The sequence below is a fragment of the Lissotriton helveticus genome, chromosome 11, assembly GCF_964261635.1.
Source record: "Lissotriton helveticus chromosome 11, aLisHel1.1, whole genome shotgun sequence".
Taxonomy (NCBI): domain Eukaryota; kingdom Metazoa; phylum Chordata; class Amphibia; order Caudata; family Salamandridae; genus Lissotriton; species Lissotriton helveticus.
In genome coordinates, this window is record NC_136072.1 from 793,373,260 (window position 1) to 793,391,786 (window position 18,527).

The window sequence follows — 18,527 nt, forward strand, 5'->3', positions numbered from 1 at the left end:
TTACCTCTGACAAATCGGTGCTATAAATCGTTGGGCAGGATTACACCCTTTTTTTCTCAACACCCCACCAGCCATGCTTCTCTCTAATGGCTGTCGGCAGGACCATCTGTCTTTATAGCACCAGAAGTGCAGTCTCTTTTGTCCAAGGGAGCCATCAAGGGTTCTGAAACCAGAACTAGGTCTTGGCTGCTACTTCCTCCACTTTCTGGTACCAAAAAAGGATGGAGAACTCTGCTCTATTCTAGATCTGCGCCCTATCCTCTCCTTCCTGAGAAAACAAAGGTTCAAGATGCTCACCATTGCCCAGATCCTGTCTGCCCTGGAGACTGGATTGTAGCGTTGGACCTGCAGGATGCTTATTTTCATATCCCCGTCTTGCAGTCCCACAAACCTTAACTGCATTTCACAGTGTATCAGGATAATTTCCAGTGTGCTGTGCTCTCCTTTGGCCTCACCAATCCCCCTCAGGTATTCACAAAAGACCGGCTCCACATCAACCTGTTGGAGTTGCCGGCCATAAATTTGGGGTTGAAGGTCTTTCTCCCATCCATCAAAGGGAATCTGTTACTGGTGCAGGTGACCTCAGACAACACCACTGCCTTGTAGTACAGCCATATGAGTGTGGGGCAGGGTTGTGGCCCCTATGCCAAGAGGCCTTGCTCCTCTGGACACAGTTGGAAGGTCAAGACTTCCTCCTGGTTGTACAATATCTGCTGGGATCTCGAAACACCAGGGCACACAAACTCGGCCAACGATGCCTTGTGGACCACAAATGGCATCTGCACTCTTGAGGTGGTGCAAGGTTTTTTCTGTGAATGAGGAAAAGCTTGGCTCAATCTATCTGCCACTGCTGAGAACACGCAATTCCCAGCCCATGTACTCCAAATGGCTTTACTGCACTTGGTGTCCAAGAATGGACTCGGACACTGTAGGGGCATTTTGGCACCCATGCCCTCACCTGTGTTATTGTGTACCCTGCATTAGGGCTGTAAGGCCTGCCAGAGGGGTGACTTACCTATGCTAGAAGGTGCACCATGGCCACTCTTTGTTTAGTTTAGCTACATCTCAACACGTAGCCTGCAATGGAAGGGTGTATGTGTTTGTCGTGGGGTCTTTTAGGGTGGCTCTAAACACGCTGCAGCCATAAGGGACCCTCTTTGGTCACAAGGCTCTTGGTACCACTGGCACCTATTACAAGGGACTTGCATGTGAGCCAGAGGAGTGCCAATTGTGTGAGCAAAGGTACAGTTTTGAGAAAGAACGCAGGTGCTGAGGCCTGGTTAGCAGGGTCCCACACACGCTCAGTCAAGTTAGCATCAGAAATCTGGCAAAAAGTGGGAGGAGGAGGTTACTGCAACAGAAACTCTCTTGCCTACAGAAAGGGAGAAGGTGGGGGGTGTAGATGAGAGGATGTTTTTTATTATGGCCAGAACTGTGGACTGGGAAACTAGGCTAGAGTTCCAGCGTCTGCTGCCTTTGCCTAAAAACACACAAATGTGACCATGTGTAACTGGAGATCAAATATAGTGCAAACGCAACCAGTATTGCAGCGCTTTACGTTCTACACAAAAAAGGGGTGCAGGGTGCCATTAAACAAAGGGCAGAGAGAAGGAGAGTGGATGGAGCCTGGTGAGAAAGGCAGGTAATCGGAGAGCCAGAGGCAAGAGAAGGGGTCTGTGCTTTTCCAACTAATTAACATAGGCAGGCGACAGAGAAATTTAACACCTTTTGTCCCTTTTTATTCACCTCCTTTTACTGGCTCAGCTCAGTGCAGAGTCAGTAAAAGAAGGATCAGCCTGATTGTTTTTAAATGGCAATATTTTGCGGGACCTTTTTAAAAATGGCGGGATTTTTACATAAGTGCCAATTTTGCAATTTTTTTTGCAACTCTCAAAATGGCGATGTGAGAAAGTGCACTCTTTCTGCATGGTTGCCCCCACTGTTTGCTGAATTGGTGATGTGCTTTGACTGAGTGTACCCTGGGCTCCTGCTAACCAGGTACCCAGGACCTATGTTCTTGCCCTAAAACTGCATTGAAGCCTAAACCCAATTGGCATCTCTGGCCACAGGTCAGCCCCTGGTGCACCATATCAGTGATGAGGGTACAGGTGCATAAGCCAGGGTACAGGTGCATGAGTCCTCTACCCCTACAGTGTCTAAGTCTATTCTTAGACATTGTAAGTGCAATGCTGCCATTAAGAGTATATGGATCTCCACAGCACCATAATGGCTACACTGAAAACGGAAGTTTGGTATCCAACTTCTGAGCACATTAAACACACACTTGTTATTGTTATTGTTATTGTTAATGAGATTTTATATCGCGCCTAATCACCTGCAGGTCTCTAAGCGCCTGGAAAGATGGTAGTAAACAATAACTTAGCAAGATGGAAGCTAGATTATACTGTGCTCATGCTTTTGCTGAACAGAAATGTTTTTAGGCTCTTCCTGAATCGTAGTAGATTCCCTTCCCGGCGCAGCATCTCTGGCAACCTGTTCCATAGCTGGGGAACTAGCACTGAAAAGGCTCTCCCTCCCTTGGTCACTAGCCTGTAGCGAGGACAGACCAGTAATTGGGAGTCTGAGGATCGAAGTGTTCTCATAGGGCAATAGAGTTGCAAGCGATCTTTGATGTAGGTTGGGGCTTTGCCATAGATTGCCCTATGGGCCGTGCATAGGTTCTTAAATTCCACTCTATCTTTAATGGGGAGCCAGTGCAGACTTTGTAGTAGGGGAGTGGCTTTAGATCTCCTCGGTAGCCTGAAGATCAACCGGGCAGCGTCATTCATTATGACCTGAAGTCTACTGGTCAGGGTTTTAGGTAAGCCAAGGTAAAGGGCATTACCGTAATCAATCCTGGAGATGATGGTGGCCGCTACTATTGATCGCATCATGGATTGTGAGAGGACAGGAGTTAACTTCCGCAGTTGTCTAATGATGTTTGTGCAACTTCCCACAACCGCAGAGATCTGAGGGGCCATTGACAGATCATCATCCAGCTTGATCCCCAGGCTCTTTACAGACGGGCTTGGTTTTGGAGCAGGGCCCAACTCTGTGGGCCAATAGAGATCACACCAAGGTGAGGCAGTGGATGGAATCACTAGTACCTCAGTCTTATCAGGGTTAATTTTTAGCAGGTTATCCGTCATCCATTGCACTATGAACCGCAGGATGTTCTGAGCTTGGAGTTGTGCGGCCGCAGTGTCATCGACACTTAGCAGTAATTGCGTGTCGTCCGCGTAGTTAAAGACTTTACAGCCCATAGTGGCCAAAGAAGCAATCAATGGTTGCAGGTAGAGATTAAATAGAAGCGGGGACAGGGCGGACCCCTGTGGCACCCCGCACTCTAAAATCCCCATCTCAGATGTTTCGTCCCCCAGTTGTATCTTTTGGGTCCTTCCTGTAAGGAATGATTGCAACCATTGAAAGGCCAGGCCCTTAATCCCAAAGTCCTTCAGTCTATCCAAAAGCAAGGCATGGCTGACAGTATCGAACGCCGCTGATAGGTCCAGCAAAATCAGGGCGCTCGGTTTCTTACAGTCAGCCATGCCTCTTAGTTCATCCAACACCGAGAGCATCACCAACTCGGTGCTGTGATGAGCTCGGAAACCTGCCTGTCGCTCATGGAGTAGATGGTGAGTTTCCAAATAGAGGGACAGGGACTTTAATACATGCTGCTCAAGAACTTTTGAGAGAAAAGGCAACTGGGAAATGGGTCTGTAGTTCTTTAACACCGCAGGATCTGATCCAGGCTTTTTCAATAGAGGTCTTACACGCGCCTCCTTAAGCTCAGCCGGTAGGTACCCCGTATCTAAAGATCTGTTGAGGAGGGAGATGATACATTCCTCCAACAAGGGGCGCGCAACACGGAAGATCTCAGGTGGGCATGGATCAGCTGGGGAGCCAGATTTAATTTTACTCATCAGCTGTTCTAGAGTCAATACATCCATCTCTGGAAATATTTCAAGGGAACAGTCGGTCACGATCTCAGGTGCTGATGTTATAGCAGTCTGATGCCACTGTGGGATTTAATGTAAAATGCACACAGAGGGCATCTTAGAGCTGGCCCCTGTAAAACAACCTACCACTAGTGTCCAGGCTGAGTGGCTGCTTTCAGCTACCACCTCCTGACATGTTTCTGGACCCCTGGGTCAAGAGCCTGCTGCTCTCGGGCCTGAAACAATGCACATCCTGGGACGAGGTGCCAAGCCTTCTCCCCCAGGGTCCAAGAAGGGGAAGATTCAGAGGCTTGCCGCCTTTGTGAGCTTCCTCAGGCCACTTGCTGCTTTTAGCAACTGGTCCCCACTGGTTCTAACACCCACTTTGGGCGGGAGAACCAATGGGAAAATCAAGTGAGGAAGGGAGGTGTGCCCACCTCTGCCAACTCTACCGCTCAGGTGGAGGAGGCATGGTGAAGCACAACTCTGTCCTCACCATCTTGCAGATGGGGGAACCCAGCCAACCATGGAAAGGCTTATGCCCCCCTCCCACTGGAGGGTGTCATAATGGGGGTGTTCCCACCCCAGGGAAGGAACCCATTGGTCCCAACCTTTTTCTACCTGTAACACCCCTAAATCTAGTATTTAGGGGCAACCCTGAACCTTGCTTCCTCAGACCAGAACCAACTACAAGAAAAGGAGGGCCGAACAGCCGTGCCAAAGCTAACGAGGAAGACGCCCACTGACTTGGCCCCAGCCCTACCGGCCTGTCTCCACCTCGAACCTGCTCCTGCAAAATCCTGTTGTGCTCTGCAGCCAGGAACCTCGAAACCCATGAGGACCTGCCTGCCTTCAACCACAAAGATTATATCTCCCGTGAACACTGGATTTGTTCATCTCCAACCTCTGGCTCCGGCTGGAAACCGCAAATCCGCCCCTCTCTGGATCTGCTGTTCATGGCCCTAGCTCGAGATGGCAAACACCACGAGGAGGTCTCCCCAGCGATCTGGACCCGAGATCCAGCGATACCTGACCTGCCTCGAGCCGACGCCTGCATCCTAAATCTGGAAGGTCCCCCCAAACGCAACCAGGAGCTGGTAAAAAGATCCGACCCTAAAAGTCACCCCTGCACCAGTCTCCCCACTGCCTTGGGTATCCCAACCGACGGTGCCTAGCCAACCCCTAGCTTCACAACTTACCTCTCGAAGTGGTGGTCGCACCCAGAGGAACTTCGTCCCCGAGCCTGCAGTGCTTTTGCAAACCGGAGACTCCCCATTAAAAGCTACACGGCTTCCGACGCTAAAACAGCACTCTGCACCCAGCCGTTCCAGTGCCGCTGAGGGTGTAACAAGAGTGCATACTTGACCTTGGGGGACCCCTGAGTCTATGCCCAGAATACCAACTCCCACAACAAAGTACTTACCTTTGAGCCGTTAACACTATTTTCCTCCATAGGATAACATTGACTGGTTTTCTATGAAAAGTTTCTAAGTGTGGAGTTGGAAAACCTAAAGAAATTCTTTAAAATTGTACTAACTGACAAAAACTATTTAACTTACCTTTTTACAGGAAATGTCCCAGTGTAGTATCCAGATATACTACACTGTGTAAGAAAAGTAATCTCAAAAGTAACGTGTAGGAAAGTGGGTTTCTGTAGCAGTAACCCCTCCACTTTTTGCCAGACTACTGATGCACTTTTACTTGGTGTGCCCTGGGTCACTGCGAATAAGGTTCCCAGGGCCTGTGTTCTTTCCCCAAAACTAAACCCAATTGGCATCTCTGGCCACAGGTCAGCCCCTGGTACATGGTATCACAGGTGCCCAGGGAAGACATCTAAGGGCTGCAACACTTCTTTTGCCACCATTAGAGGCCCTGTAGAGCGGGGGGGGTGTATATTTATATTCTCGCTCTCTCGCTTTCTTTGCAGGCTGTGTGTTTTGGTGCAAAACGAAGTGAAGAGTTGACATGGCACACACATGTGTACCATGCCTACAACCCACTGACCCTCTAGATGGGTCCACTGTACCAGTGGTGAGGGTACAGGTGCTTTAGCCCTGTGCCCCTACAGTGTCTAAGCCCATTCTTAAACGTTGTAAGTGCAGTGCTGCCATTAGAAGTATATGGTGCTGGGAGTTTGTCATTACGAACTCCACAGCACCATAATGGCTACACTGAAAATTGAGATGTTTGGTATAAAACTTCAACAGACATGTTTCTGGACCCCTGGGCCGATAGAGTGCTGCTCTCAAGGACCTGACACAATGCACATCCTGGGACGAGGTGCCAAGCCTCCTCCTCCCCCCCCCCCCCCCCCCCCCCCAGGATGGGCATGGTTCACAAAGAGGAAGCTTCAAAGGCATGCTGCCTTTGTGAGCTTCCCCAGACCACTTGCTGCTTTCAACAACTGGTCCCCCACTGGTTCTACCCCCACTTTGGGTGAGACAACCGGCGGGAAAAACAAGTGAGGAGAGAGAAGTGCCCACCTCTGCCAACTCCACCCCCCCAGGTGGGGGAGGCCAGGTGAAGCACAACTCAGAGTCCCTGCCAGGCTTTTGCCCCCCTCCCACTGGAGGGTGGCACAATAGGGGGTATACCCACCCCAGGGAAGCATGGGTCTCTGCCCTCTACCTACCTGTAACACCCCATAATCTAGTATTTAGGAAGGCACCCTGAACCTTGCTTCCTCAGATCCAGAAGCGACAGGAAGAAAAAAAGGACCGAACAGCCGTACAGAGCTAACAAGAGGACAACACCCACTGACTTGGCCCCAGGCCTACAGGCCTGTCTCCCCTCGAACCTGCTCCTGCGACATCCCGGTGTGTCCTGCAGCCAGCAACCTGAAAAACCCTGGAGGGACCTGCCTGCGTTCACTTATAAAGACTGCTTCTCCCATGAACATCGGATTTATTCAACTGCAACCTCTGGCTCCGGCCGGAGACCGCGAATCCGCCCCACTCTGCACCCGCCGTCCACAGCCCGAGCTCGAGTGGCCAAACACCACAAGGTCACCCCAGCGATCCTGAACCGTGATCCGGCGACCCCTGACCTGCCTCCAGCCAACACCTGCAGTCTAAATCCAGAAGGCCCCCCTTACCGCACACCCCGAGCTGGTAAGAAGATCCAACCCCAAAAGGCAGCCCTGCACCAGACGCCCCACAGCCCTGTGTGCCCAAACCAACGATGCCTAACCAACCCCTAACTTCTCAACTTAGGCTCGAAGTGGTGGTCGCACCCAGAAGTCCTTTGTCTCCCTGCCTGCAGGGCTTTTGCAAACTGAAGGTTCTGCATTGGAAACCACAGGTCGTTTGACGGTGAAACGGCACTCTGCACCCGGCTGCCTCAGTGCCGCTGAGGTTCAGGGAGTCCCTAAATACTGAATTTAGGGGTGTTACAGCTAGGGCAAGGGCAGGGACCAATAGGTCCCTATCCTGGAGTGGGTGCCCCCCTCTCCTGTGGGAGGGGGGCAGGAGCCTAGCTGGGATTGGGCAGGGCTCCCCACCTTCAAGATGGCCGGAGCCTGGGGTCATGCTTCACCTAGTCTCCCCCACCTGAGGGGTGGGGATGGCAAAGGCTGGCACACCTCCCTTCCTGACGTAGTTTTTCCCACCAGTCTTCCCGCCAGAATGGGGGTCAAAACTGGTGGGGGACAGTTGCTGGGTACAGCAAATGGTCTGGAGAAGCTCACAGAGGCGGCATGCCTTTGAAGCTTCCCCCTGCCCATCCTGGGGGAGGAGATCTAGCACCTCGCTCAGGAAGTGCATTGTTGCAGGCCCAGGAGAGCGGGGGGCTCTCCACCCAGGGGGCCAGCAACATTTCTGCTGTGTTGCACCCTAGGCAGCCTCTCAGTCCAGACTTGGATTGTAGGTTAGGTTTTCAGGGGGCATCTCTAAGATGCCCTCTGGTGCATTTTACTTTAAATCCCACACTGGCATCAGTGCAGGTTTAATGTGCTGAGACACTAGTCAGTCGTCAGTGTAGCCATTATGGTGCTGTGGAGTTCGTAATGACGACCTTCCAGTACCATATACTCTTAATGGCATCCCTGCACTTACAGGGTCCAGGAATGGCCCTGGGTACTGTTGGGACACAGGGCACATGCACCTGGGCACACACACTGGCATAGGGCACCCAGCTAGAGGGGGGACTGAGGTATGCCAGGGCAGTGGGTTTTGTGTGCATGGCATACAGGGATGTGTGCCATGTCGACTCTCGGTTTAGTTCTGCACTTAGACACTCAGCCTGCAAAGGCAGCGTGTGGGTGTCGGGGTACATGGCCCATAAGGGTGGCACAATACGTGCTGCAACCCTTAGGGTTCTTCTCTGGTCACCATGCCCTGGGTACCTAGGGTACCATTTACTAGGGACTGACAGGTGGCCAGAGATGCCAATTGAGTTTTGGTTTCAACACAGTTTTAGTGAAGGGACACAGGCCCTGGGCACCTGGTTGGCAGGAGCCCAGGCACACTCAGTCAAAGCACATCAACAGTTCAGCAAAAAGTGGGGGCATACCAATGCAAGAAAGATGGCACGTTCTCACAGAAGCCCATCCCGCACTTCCCACAAAAGAAAATGTATGTTCGAGGCATGTGTGCTGTAGATACACATGCTTTGCATACTCCCGTCATCTAGTGTTGGGTCTGGATGTTTTACAAATAGTTTTTCTTCGAAGAAGTCTTTCCTAGTCACAAGGTAAGGTGACTCTTACTTTCGGTGACAGTGCGCATGGTCAAAAAATTCCATTTTAATATTGCTTTTTTCCACCTTTAGGTTCGGAGGTGAATTGCTGTTCTCAGATTGGAAACCGTTCTTCGGGTTCCCCTCGATGTGCAATCCTCTCTACCCTCTGATATTGTTTTGTATGCGTGTCCTACTTCTCTGCGTATCGTTTCGGCAACAGAATCTACTTTTTGATTGGAAATCTATGTGGACGGCCTTCGACCTAACTGCGCCGGGTCAGCCCTCCGTCGGTGGATTGGACACCGTTTAAATTATGTCCTCAGTGCCAAGCGAAGTATCCACGCACCAACTCACCTGAAGTGTGCAACTTGTGCTTGTCTCCTGAGCACAAAGAAGAACACAGCGACGGTTACAGGTCTTTTCAATCAAAGAAAACTTTTTGCGAACGTCTGGCTCAACGTCAAGAGATGCCGCGTCAAAGCATCGAAGACACACCGGACATCTTCGGTGAAGATTCCAGCCAAGAAGACATTGAGGCATCAGCGGCCGAAAAGGAGGAAGGATTCTCCTCTTCTCTCTGACTATGAGCTCGAGATAGACCTTGATGCCGAAGAACTGCCGCAGGGACAAAGTGACGTGAGCACCAAAGACTCTTTGCCACTATAAACCACTCCAAAAAAGTATAAAGCTTTGGCACCACCTCTGCCTCCTGGCCAAGATCGGCACCGAGATAACGTTTCTGATGCCCCGCCTCCAGGCTCAGCTCTGCAGCAGACAGTAAAGCCTTTCAGCTCAGTACCAAGTCGTCAAAAGTCCTCCTCGGAACTGAAGCCATCTGTTTCCAACACACAAGTCCGGCTCAGAGCCAAAATTCTCCGTGCCGAAAGACAAGTAGCCTTCGGAGGCGAAACCTTCCGCAAAGAAAGGCCAGCCTACGCCGGCATCGAAGACGCTGCCACCGAAAACTTTGTCGCCGAAACAGAAAGATACCCCTTTGGATTCGAAACTAGACGTTGTTTCATTGAAAACGGATCCCAGGCAAAAGAAGATATATATTAACCCTGAGACGGGGCATATTCACACCAAGCCACCTCATAAACACAAACTTCCTGATGTGGACTCTTCATTCAAGATCCCTTTAAAAAGGAAATCTGTTGCTACAAGTCCTTTTTATCCACCATCCCCACCTGTTCCACTACCTCCTTCTCCACCAGCGAATCCTTTGCAATTCACAACTCCGGATTCTCTAAAATCTCACCATGATGATGATGATGATGATGATGGAGGGACACATCTCCCAATGGATCTATGGACCGATTATACAATTGACCCCCCCCCCAGCAGATAATGATCCAGACCTTTGCCCAGCCAAGCCATCTCCTCCAGGCGACAATGCATCCCACGAATACCTCATTGCCAGGGCTGTACAATATTATGGGGTGGCACTTCCCAAGTTCACTAGAGGAAGACTTTTTGTTTGAAACTTTAGGTTCCACACACAGGTCATCACAAACACTTCCCACGCTTAAAGGCATAATGAGACATGCAAATGAGATTTTTAATGACACAATAAGAGCATGCATCCCGACTCCTAGGATTGACACAAAATATAAAGCCTCCCCAACAGATCCAGTATTTATCAGGGGCCATTTGCCATTAGATTCCCTGGTAGTGTCTAATGCTCGTAAGTGGGCGAATTCCCAAACATCCGGAGATGCTTCTCCACCAGCTAAGGAGTCTAAGTTAATAGAGGCTTCTGGCAAGCGCATAGCTGTTCATGATGCAAATCAGTGGTGCATTGCAAATACACAGGATCTCTTAGCCAGGTACGACCGGGCACACTGGGATGAAATGGAGCAATTGCTTCAATATCTTCCAGACAAGCATAAAGCTAAGGCGGAGGACTTAGTAAATGAAGGTCAACTCATTTCTAATTCTTCTATAAGATGTGCTTTAGATGCTTCAGACACTGCGGCTAGAAAGGTTAGCATCTTTCTCAGGAGACATGCCTGGTTAAGAATTTCTGGGTTTAAACCAGAGGCCCAACAATCCATCCTTAATACACCTTTTGATAAAGAAATCTTTTTGGTCCTAACGTAGATCAAGCATTAGAAAAGATGAAAAAGGACACTGAAGTGGACAAGTCCATGGGAGCGCTCCAGTCTCTGTCCAACAGAGACTCCTGTTGTCGCTCCTTTTTCCTTTCGTTGCTCCTTTTACAGAGGAAGGTCCAAAGCCCCATCCCCAGCCAAGACTACCTAAACCTAAAAAGGTAACAACCAGTCCTCTCCCTCCAGAGGATTTCTTTGAGGAGGTTATAGAGGGAACAACTTAAATGGTAGTGGTAAGGGCAACACACCCTGTAACTCCCCTTCCACTAATAAACAGTGACTTGCCTACGCTTCCCCCGACTACACCATATCTGTTGGGGGGGGGGGGGGAGAAACTTCAACAATTTCTCCCCATTTTCAGACTATAACAACAGACAAATGGGTGATTGGAATTATCCAACATGGTTATTGCCTGGAGCTTACCAGCAACCCCCCAAACACTCCACCTCAATCTCATAAATGGTCTCCAGAACACCTACAATTGCTCGAACAGGTCCAATCTCTCTTACTAAAAGGAGCAATAGAGCCGGTCCCAATACAGTACCAGGGCTCAGGGGTTTACTCTCTGTATTTTCTCATTCCCAAAAGGGATGGTTCCCTAAGGCCTATTCTGGATCTCTGAGAGTTAAACCTTTATAGACTGCCAGAACACTTTCACATAGTGACGCATAAACATGTACTTCCACAAAGAGCAGATTTTATGTCCACTCTAGATTTAAAAGATGCATATTTTCATATTCTAATTCATCCGGCTCATCGCAAATACCTGAGATTTGTGATAGCAGGCAAACATTACCAGTTCAAGGTACTTCCATTCGAAGTGACTACAGCGCCCAGAGTTTTTACCAAATGTCTTGCAGTAGTCGCAGCTCATCTCAGAAGATATCATATTCATGTCTTCCCCTATCTAGACACTGCCTTATCAAAGCCAGCACTTACCACAACTGTCTACAGCACACACAGATCACAATAGATCTACTTCATCAATTGGGCTTCATGGTCAATGCACAGAAATCTCACCGGCATCCTACACAGATGCAGTCTTACCTTGGAGCCAGTCTAGACAGTCAAAGCTCTAGCCTCTCCCAATGTAGCCAGAATTTGCAATATTCAGACTATAATTCTATTGTTTCAACCCAATCAAGCTTTACCAGCAAGAGTATTTATGCAACTGGGAATGATGGTGTGTTCCATCGCAATTGATGACCCGAAATGCATTGGGTATGAAGAATTTAAACAACGTGATGTATTGCATATTTGACATTTGGAATTACATGATTATGAATTGAAATAATCAAAGTTGATGCAGAAAAAAGGAACATGATATAAAGGAACATTGACCAATAAAATATATTCTACAGATGTGAAGAATCCCATTGTGTTTCATGTATAAGTCACGCGCACCTATTTACAAGTAATTGGTCTACTTGTTAGAGTTCATTGTTATTGAAGGCGCGGAAGGACGCCGCGCGACATAGGTGGCGCCAACCCCAAAAGGAGAAACTATATATATTGAATGTATTAAGTGAGTGCATAGGGATAGCACTTCTTCCATCGCAATTGTACCCCATGCAAGACTTCCCATGCGCCTCTTACAAGAGTGCCTAGCGCGTCCGTAAAATCATTTGCAGGGTCAATTAACCGATCTAGTGTTGGAAGACTGCCGTACCCATCACTGCAGTGGTGGAACCCACAAAACTTCTCAAAAGGACGGCCTTTCATCGACCCTATTCCACAGATCATGCTCCCAGCAGAGGCATCTCCAACAGGTTGGAGGCATCATCTCCAAGATTACACAATACAAGGTCTGTGGAGCAATAAGCACGATAGTCTCCCCATCAACTATCTGGAACTTTTAGCAGTTTTTCTAGCACTGCAAGCTTTTCAAACTCACCGCATAGGCAAAACTGTCCTAGTCCGAACAGACAACATGACAGCAATGTATTACATGCAGAAGCAGGGCGAGATACACTCCCTCCAACTGTCAACACTCACTCAAGCCACTTAGAATTGGGCAATCCATCCCCATATTTTTCTTCTTGCAGAACACCTCCCAGGAGTAAAGAATCAGATTGCCAACCTTTTCAGCAGAAGGAGACAGCAAATTCATGAGTGGAAATTTAATCTCCAAGTACTCCTTCCATACTTACAACCATGGGGATTTCCACAGAAAGACTTGTTTGCCACAGCCGAAAACTCAAAATGCCCAAACTTTGGCTCTAGGTTCCCACACTCGCTCTCAAAGGGCAATGCCCTATGGATGAACTGGTCAGGGATATTTGCATATGCTTTTCCGCCTCTCCCATTCATTCCGTGTGTAGTTCGGAAACTCAGGCAAACATCTCACACTAATTCTAGTAGCTCCCACAAGGGCCCGCCAACCATGGTACACCACCCTGTTTGAGCTGTCACTACTTCCACATCAAAAGCTGCACCACACCTCCTGTCTCCTCACACGGAACAATAGAGAAATAAGACATCCAAATCCCAAAGAACTGAATTTATTAATCTGACTCCTGAAGTCCTAGAGTTTGGTTATTTAATGTTACCACCAGAATGTCTGAAAATTCAAAAGAAAGCAATAAGGCCTACAACCAGAGCGTGCTATGCAGTAAAATTGAAAAGATTTGTTGTATACTGCAATAACAAAATCAATCCTTTAGATGCTTATATACGAAACATAATCGGTTACCTGTTTCATTTACAGCAAACTGGACTAGCTTATACATCTATTCACTTGCATCGGTAGCTGCATACTTACAGAATAGGCAACATCTGTCACTATTCAGAGTTCCAGTAATCAAAGCTTTCAAGGAAGGAATACAAAGAGTAATATCACCAAGGATTCCTCCTGCTCCAGTATGGAAACTCAACATTGTTCTCACAAGGCTTATAAGTCCACCTTTTGAACCATTGCACAAGTGCCCTTTGCAATTTCTCTCACAGAAGGTTGCTTTCCTCATTGCCATCACATCACTGACGAGAGTTGGTGAGCTACAGTCATTAACCTTAGAAGAACCCTTCTTTCAGCTACACAAAGACAGGATAGTTCTACGCACCAACCCTAAATTCCTTCCCAAAGTAATTTCTGCTTTTCATATAAACTAATCTGTTGAGTTACCAGTCATTTTTCCTCAACCCGATTCTGTAGGAGAACTTGCTCTCCACACCCTTGACGTTAAAAGAATTTTACTGTACTACATAGATAGGACAAAAGATTTTCGCAAAACGTTTGTTGCATTTGCTCCACCTCACACAGGCAATCCTATCTCTAAATCTGGTATTGCAAGATAGATTGTTCAATGCATTCAAACATGCTATGCTAAAGCTAAAAGAACTTTAACCATACCCCCTTGAACGCATTCTACTCTCAAAATAGGGGCTTTTGTGGCCTTTTTCAGTAACATTCCTCTAGCTGACATATGTAAGTCAGCTACATGGTCTACACCACACACATTAACCGAACACTATTGTGTAGATGTGTTAGCACATCAACAGGCTAATGTAGGCCAAGCAGTACTTAAAACACTGTTCCAAACAACTGTGACATCTACAAGTTAACCACCGCTTTTGAAGTATACTGCTTTTTAGTTTATGCAAACCATGTGTATCTACAGCACACATGCCTTGAACAAATGTTACTTAACCAGTAAGCGTCTGTTCTTGGCATGTAGAGTTGTAGATTCACATGCACCCACCCACTTCCCTGGGTACCTGTACTCGTTGCAGTTCTTCATTATACATTTATTCCCACTGACATCTCTAAACTACCCTGAGGCAGATATCTAGTATGGGCAGTTTGGAAGTGGACTGTTCCAGCTACTTGAACTCTTCTTTAATTTCAGTGAGCTATTAATATACCAAGTGGGTAAGAACACAAACTACTGGATTGTATTTAATAAAGCTTTGTTAGCATCTGGCTTGCATTGTTTGACACCAGAAATTTGGAAAATTAAGAGTAAGTTATTTGCAGGTAACTATAGGAAAATGTTTTTTTTTCTGGAAAGATTAAGATGAGCCACCTTCTCAGCAAATAAGATATCAGCTTGATAACGGATCAAATAAAGTCTTATTTTAATCGCATGCTCTACAACCCCTTTCGTGTTAATGACTGGAAATACTCAAAATATAATTAAAAAACAAAAGTGTATAGTGTTAAATTGGAATGCGTTCAGTACTTTACTCATAACATAAATACAAAAAACGTTAAATCCTTTTTTGTTTATTATTCTACCCAAGCTAATCATTTGCCAAAGTTGGCAGCCAAATTACAGAATATTACCTGACACATACATTGTATGCTGTTTTTGATTGAAATCTAACATATGAGCAAACTGTAATGGTGTTGTCGAGCAGCAGAGAAATATACTCTAAAGAATGTTGTTGCATACATAATTCTGCATAAATCCCAAGCAAGCACAGTGACTTGTTTTGGATTTTCAGAGTAGGTCAAAATATGGAATTGCCAGACTGAAAAAGTTGATCTGCCACCTTATGAACTTTGAAATGGAAACTACTCTCTACCTTTGAGGAGCCGTATCATTTTCATTAATAGAACAAGTTCTTACTCTTAGATTTCCAGGCTCTGCTGCATATTTTCATTGCATGTGGTTGTTGTTTCACATGTTTTGTTCCTCTCCATTAGGTTTCTTCACACTAGATGGACAGCCAAGGAGCATGACTTGCCCATCAACTGGCCTACCTGAAGAGGATCTTACCCATATAGGAAACGTTGGCAGCTCTGTGCCTGTGGAAGACTTCACCATCCACGGAGGTATACAGATAGTGGACATTTGTTTGACTTGGATACAAATAGTTCTAGACAATCTTATCTCCTATGCTCAACTTCTACAGTTTTAAGTGTTTTCTAGCCGCTGTATCAGTAGAATATCTACATTAAACTATGACCCATCCATAATATGTTACCTTTGTATTGTTCAATATTTTGAGCCCTTTTCTGTTTTTTGCAGGTCTAAGCCGGATTTTGAAAACCAGAGGAGAAATGGTTAAGAACAGGACTGTAGATTGGGCGCTGGCAGAGTACATGGCATTTGGCTCCCTCCTAAAGGAGGGCATCCATATCCGTTTGAGTGGGCAAGATGTTGAGAGGGGTACCTTCAGGTAGGTCTTAGTGACACTGATCCACATTATTTTACTTATAGATCTGCTGCAGCTGTGTGCTATGTTTTGGTTGTATCATGATATATTTCTCCTTCACCCAGTCACCGTCACCATGTGCTTCATGACCAGAACGTGGACAAGCGAACCTGCATCCCAATGAACCATCTTTGGCCAAACCAGGCTCCTTACACAGTGTGCAACAGTTCTCTCTCTGAATATGGCGTCCTTGGTAAGAGGAAGCAGAGGCCTTCAAGGTGTCTTTGAATTGTGACTGTCCCTAGTGGTTTTATTCTCAAGTAGGTCTACTGTAACGGGCATCCATGTCCTTTAAGACTTATTTCTTGCTTGTGGATTAGCGGTGCCCTTACTAGTTATGGATCCCGACATATTAGAGCCCATCAGCAGATTTATTCATTGTATCTTGGAACATTCCTGATAATTCTTTTTAGACATTCACTCACATTGATGACTGTTGCTAAAGCATTTTACAAATATGTTATTCGTTATAATTAAAAGCTTAATTCATGATTAGCAACTGTTTCCTTGCATGTAACCTTTGCCATGAGGTGTAGATCATGCCTGGACATAGTTCGTGGAGTTTCGCTATGCGGAACTCCCCGAAGTGACAAAAGAAACTCTGCAGAGTTCCGCAAGTGGCGAAGTGCAGTGCGCTGGTCTTCCTGCGCTCGGGTAGAAATTCTACCGGAGTGGCAGCTTGCGCTTGCGAACTTACCATTTGCGAGCGGGGGGGAACTCTGCTACACTACAAGGAGCGGAGTTTTCTGCTGAGCACGGAGTGCAGAAAACTCAGTGAGCGGAGTTCACCTCTGTAGGAAAGTGGCTCTGTATATACTGTTCCCAAATAGGTACAGTGTCCACAGACCCCATAGGTTTGGCAGAGGCTAAAGTTAGATCTAACCTTACTCTCTAAAGTGGTAGCTTGGTCGAGCAGTAAGACAGTATCAGAGGACAGTGTAAAGCATTTGTTTTACACACTCAGTCAGCAAATGGTCTCACACACGCAGCAACTGAACTCCAAGCCAATGGTTTTATATCAAAGGATATATATTTATTATAGAACCAACATTTATCAAAATATACTTTTCTCAATACGAGTGACTTTAGGTAATTACTTTGTAAAAAGACAATAGACTTTGTAAACACAATAGCTACAGTGATTGCAATAGTGTGAGAAAGTGCCATCTTTCTTGCATTGGTATGCCCCCACTTTTTTCTGAACTGCTGATGTACTTTGACTGAGTGTGCCCTGGGCTCCTGCCAACCAGGTGCTCAGGGCCTGTGTTCCTTCCCTAAAACTGTATTGAACCTAAAACCCAATTGGCATCTCTGGCCACCTATCGGCCCCTAGTAAATGGTACCCTAGGTACCCAGGGCCTGTTGACCAGAGAAGACTCCTAAGGGCTGCAGCATTTATTGTGCCACCCATTAGGGACCCTGTACCCTGACACCCACACACTGACTTTGCAGACTGAGTGTCTAAGTACAGAAATAAACAAATAGTCTACATGGCACACATCCCTGTGTGCCATGCCCCCAGAACCCACTGCCCTGGCACACTTAGTCACCCCTCTAGCTGGGTGCCCTATGCCAGTGGTGTGGGCACAGGTGCATGATCCCTTTGCCCCTACAGTACCCCGAGCCATTCCTGGGCATTATAAGTGCAGTGATGCCTTTAAGAGTATATGGTGCTGGGAGGTTGTCATTACGAACTCCACAACACCATAATGGCTACACTGAAGACTGACAAGTTTGGTTCCAAACTTCTCAACACATTAAACTCGATGACACTCATCCTGGTTGCTCCAACGTGGGCACGCCAGCCATGGTACACCACGTATCTGAAAGAAACAGGTTAGTATTAGATTCCTTACCTTAGAATATCCCCAGGCGTCAGTCTGGATCCGGAAACTTTTGCGTAGCAGTACCCCTGCGCGTCGGTAGGCGTCGTCTGCAGGCGTCCCCTGCGGCTCCGCGTCGTCGGCGTCGTGCGCCGTGATGACGTCGCTGGAGTATATAGACGCCGCCTCCGCGCGCTGACGTCAGTTCTTCTTTTTTCCGCGCCAGTTAGCGCAGATCCGAAGAGCAGTACTCCGGTCTTTTGACCAAGTTTTTTGTTAACTAATTAATCTTCTACGGTGCCGGTAGGATGCCCGGTTTCAAGAGTTGCGACGAGTGCGACCGCCTGATGTCGGTCACCGACCACCATCGACTCTGCCTCCGGTGTCTGGGCGCGGACCACGACGTGGAGTCCTGCGTCGACTGTCGGGCCTTGACTGGTAAAGCTAGGCGGGAGCGGTCCCGCAAGCTTCTCGAGCTCCGAGTGTCGGCCCCGCGTCGAGAGCGGTCCCGGTCCGGTCGGAGGTCGAGGGAGCGGTCGAAGGAACGATCGCGGAGCCGCCATGAGCGCTCCGGGAGTCGCCACCATTCCTCCGGTTCGTCAGGTAAGCGTAAGAAGTCGGGGCGTCGTCATCGCACCCCCGACTCCCCCCGACGCCCGCGTGATGCGGCCGGGGGCTCGGGTGGCCCCACCCCCGCGGCCCCGCGTGGGTCGCCGACGCCGTCTGCCCCATACCCGTCGGTCCCTGGGGAAGGCGCGTCGCGTGAGGAGATCGAGGCCTTCCTCATAGCTATGAGGGCGAGGTCTCCTCCGGCGGGGCCT

General features: G+C 47.9%; 1 protein-coding gene across 4 annotated transcripts in view; it reads left to right on the plus strand.

Moving 5' to 3' along the window:
* The window catches only part of OGDH (oxoglutarate dehydrogenase), a 666,388-nt gene that overhangs the window by 455,547 nt on the left and 192,314 nt on the right, over positions 1-18,527 (plus strand). For all 4 annotated transcript variants that reach the window (XM_078666769.1, XM_078666768.1, XM_078666770.1 and 1 more), the window contains 3 exons: positions 15,372-15,500; positions 15,697-15,847; positions 15,949-16,076. In XM_078666769.1, coding sequence (XP_078522895.1) covers positions 15,372-15,500; positions 15,697-15,847; positions 15,949-16,076 — 408 coding nt within the window. The remainder of the gene's footprint in view (positions 1-15,371; positions 15,501-15,696; positions 15,848-15,948; positions 16,077-18,527) is intronic.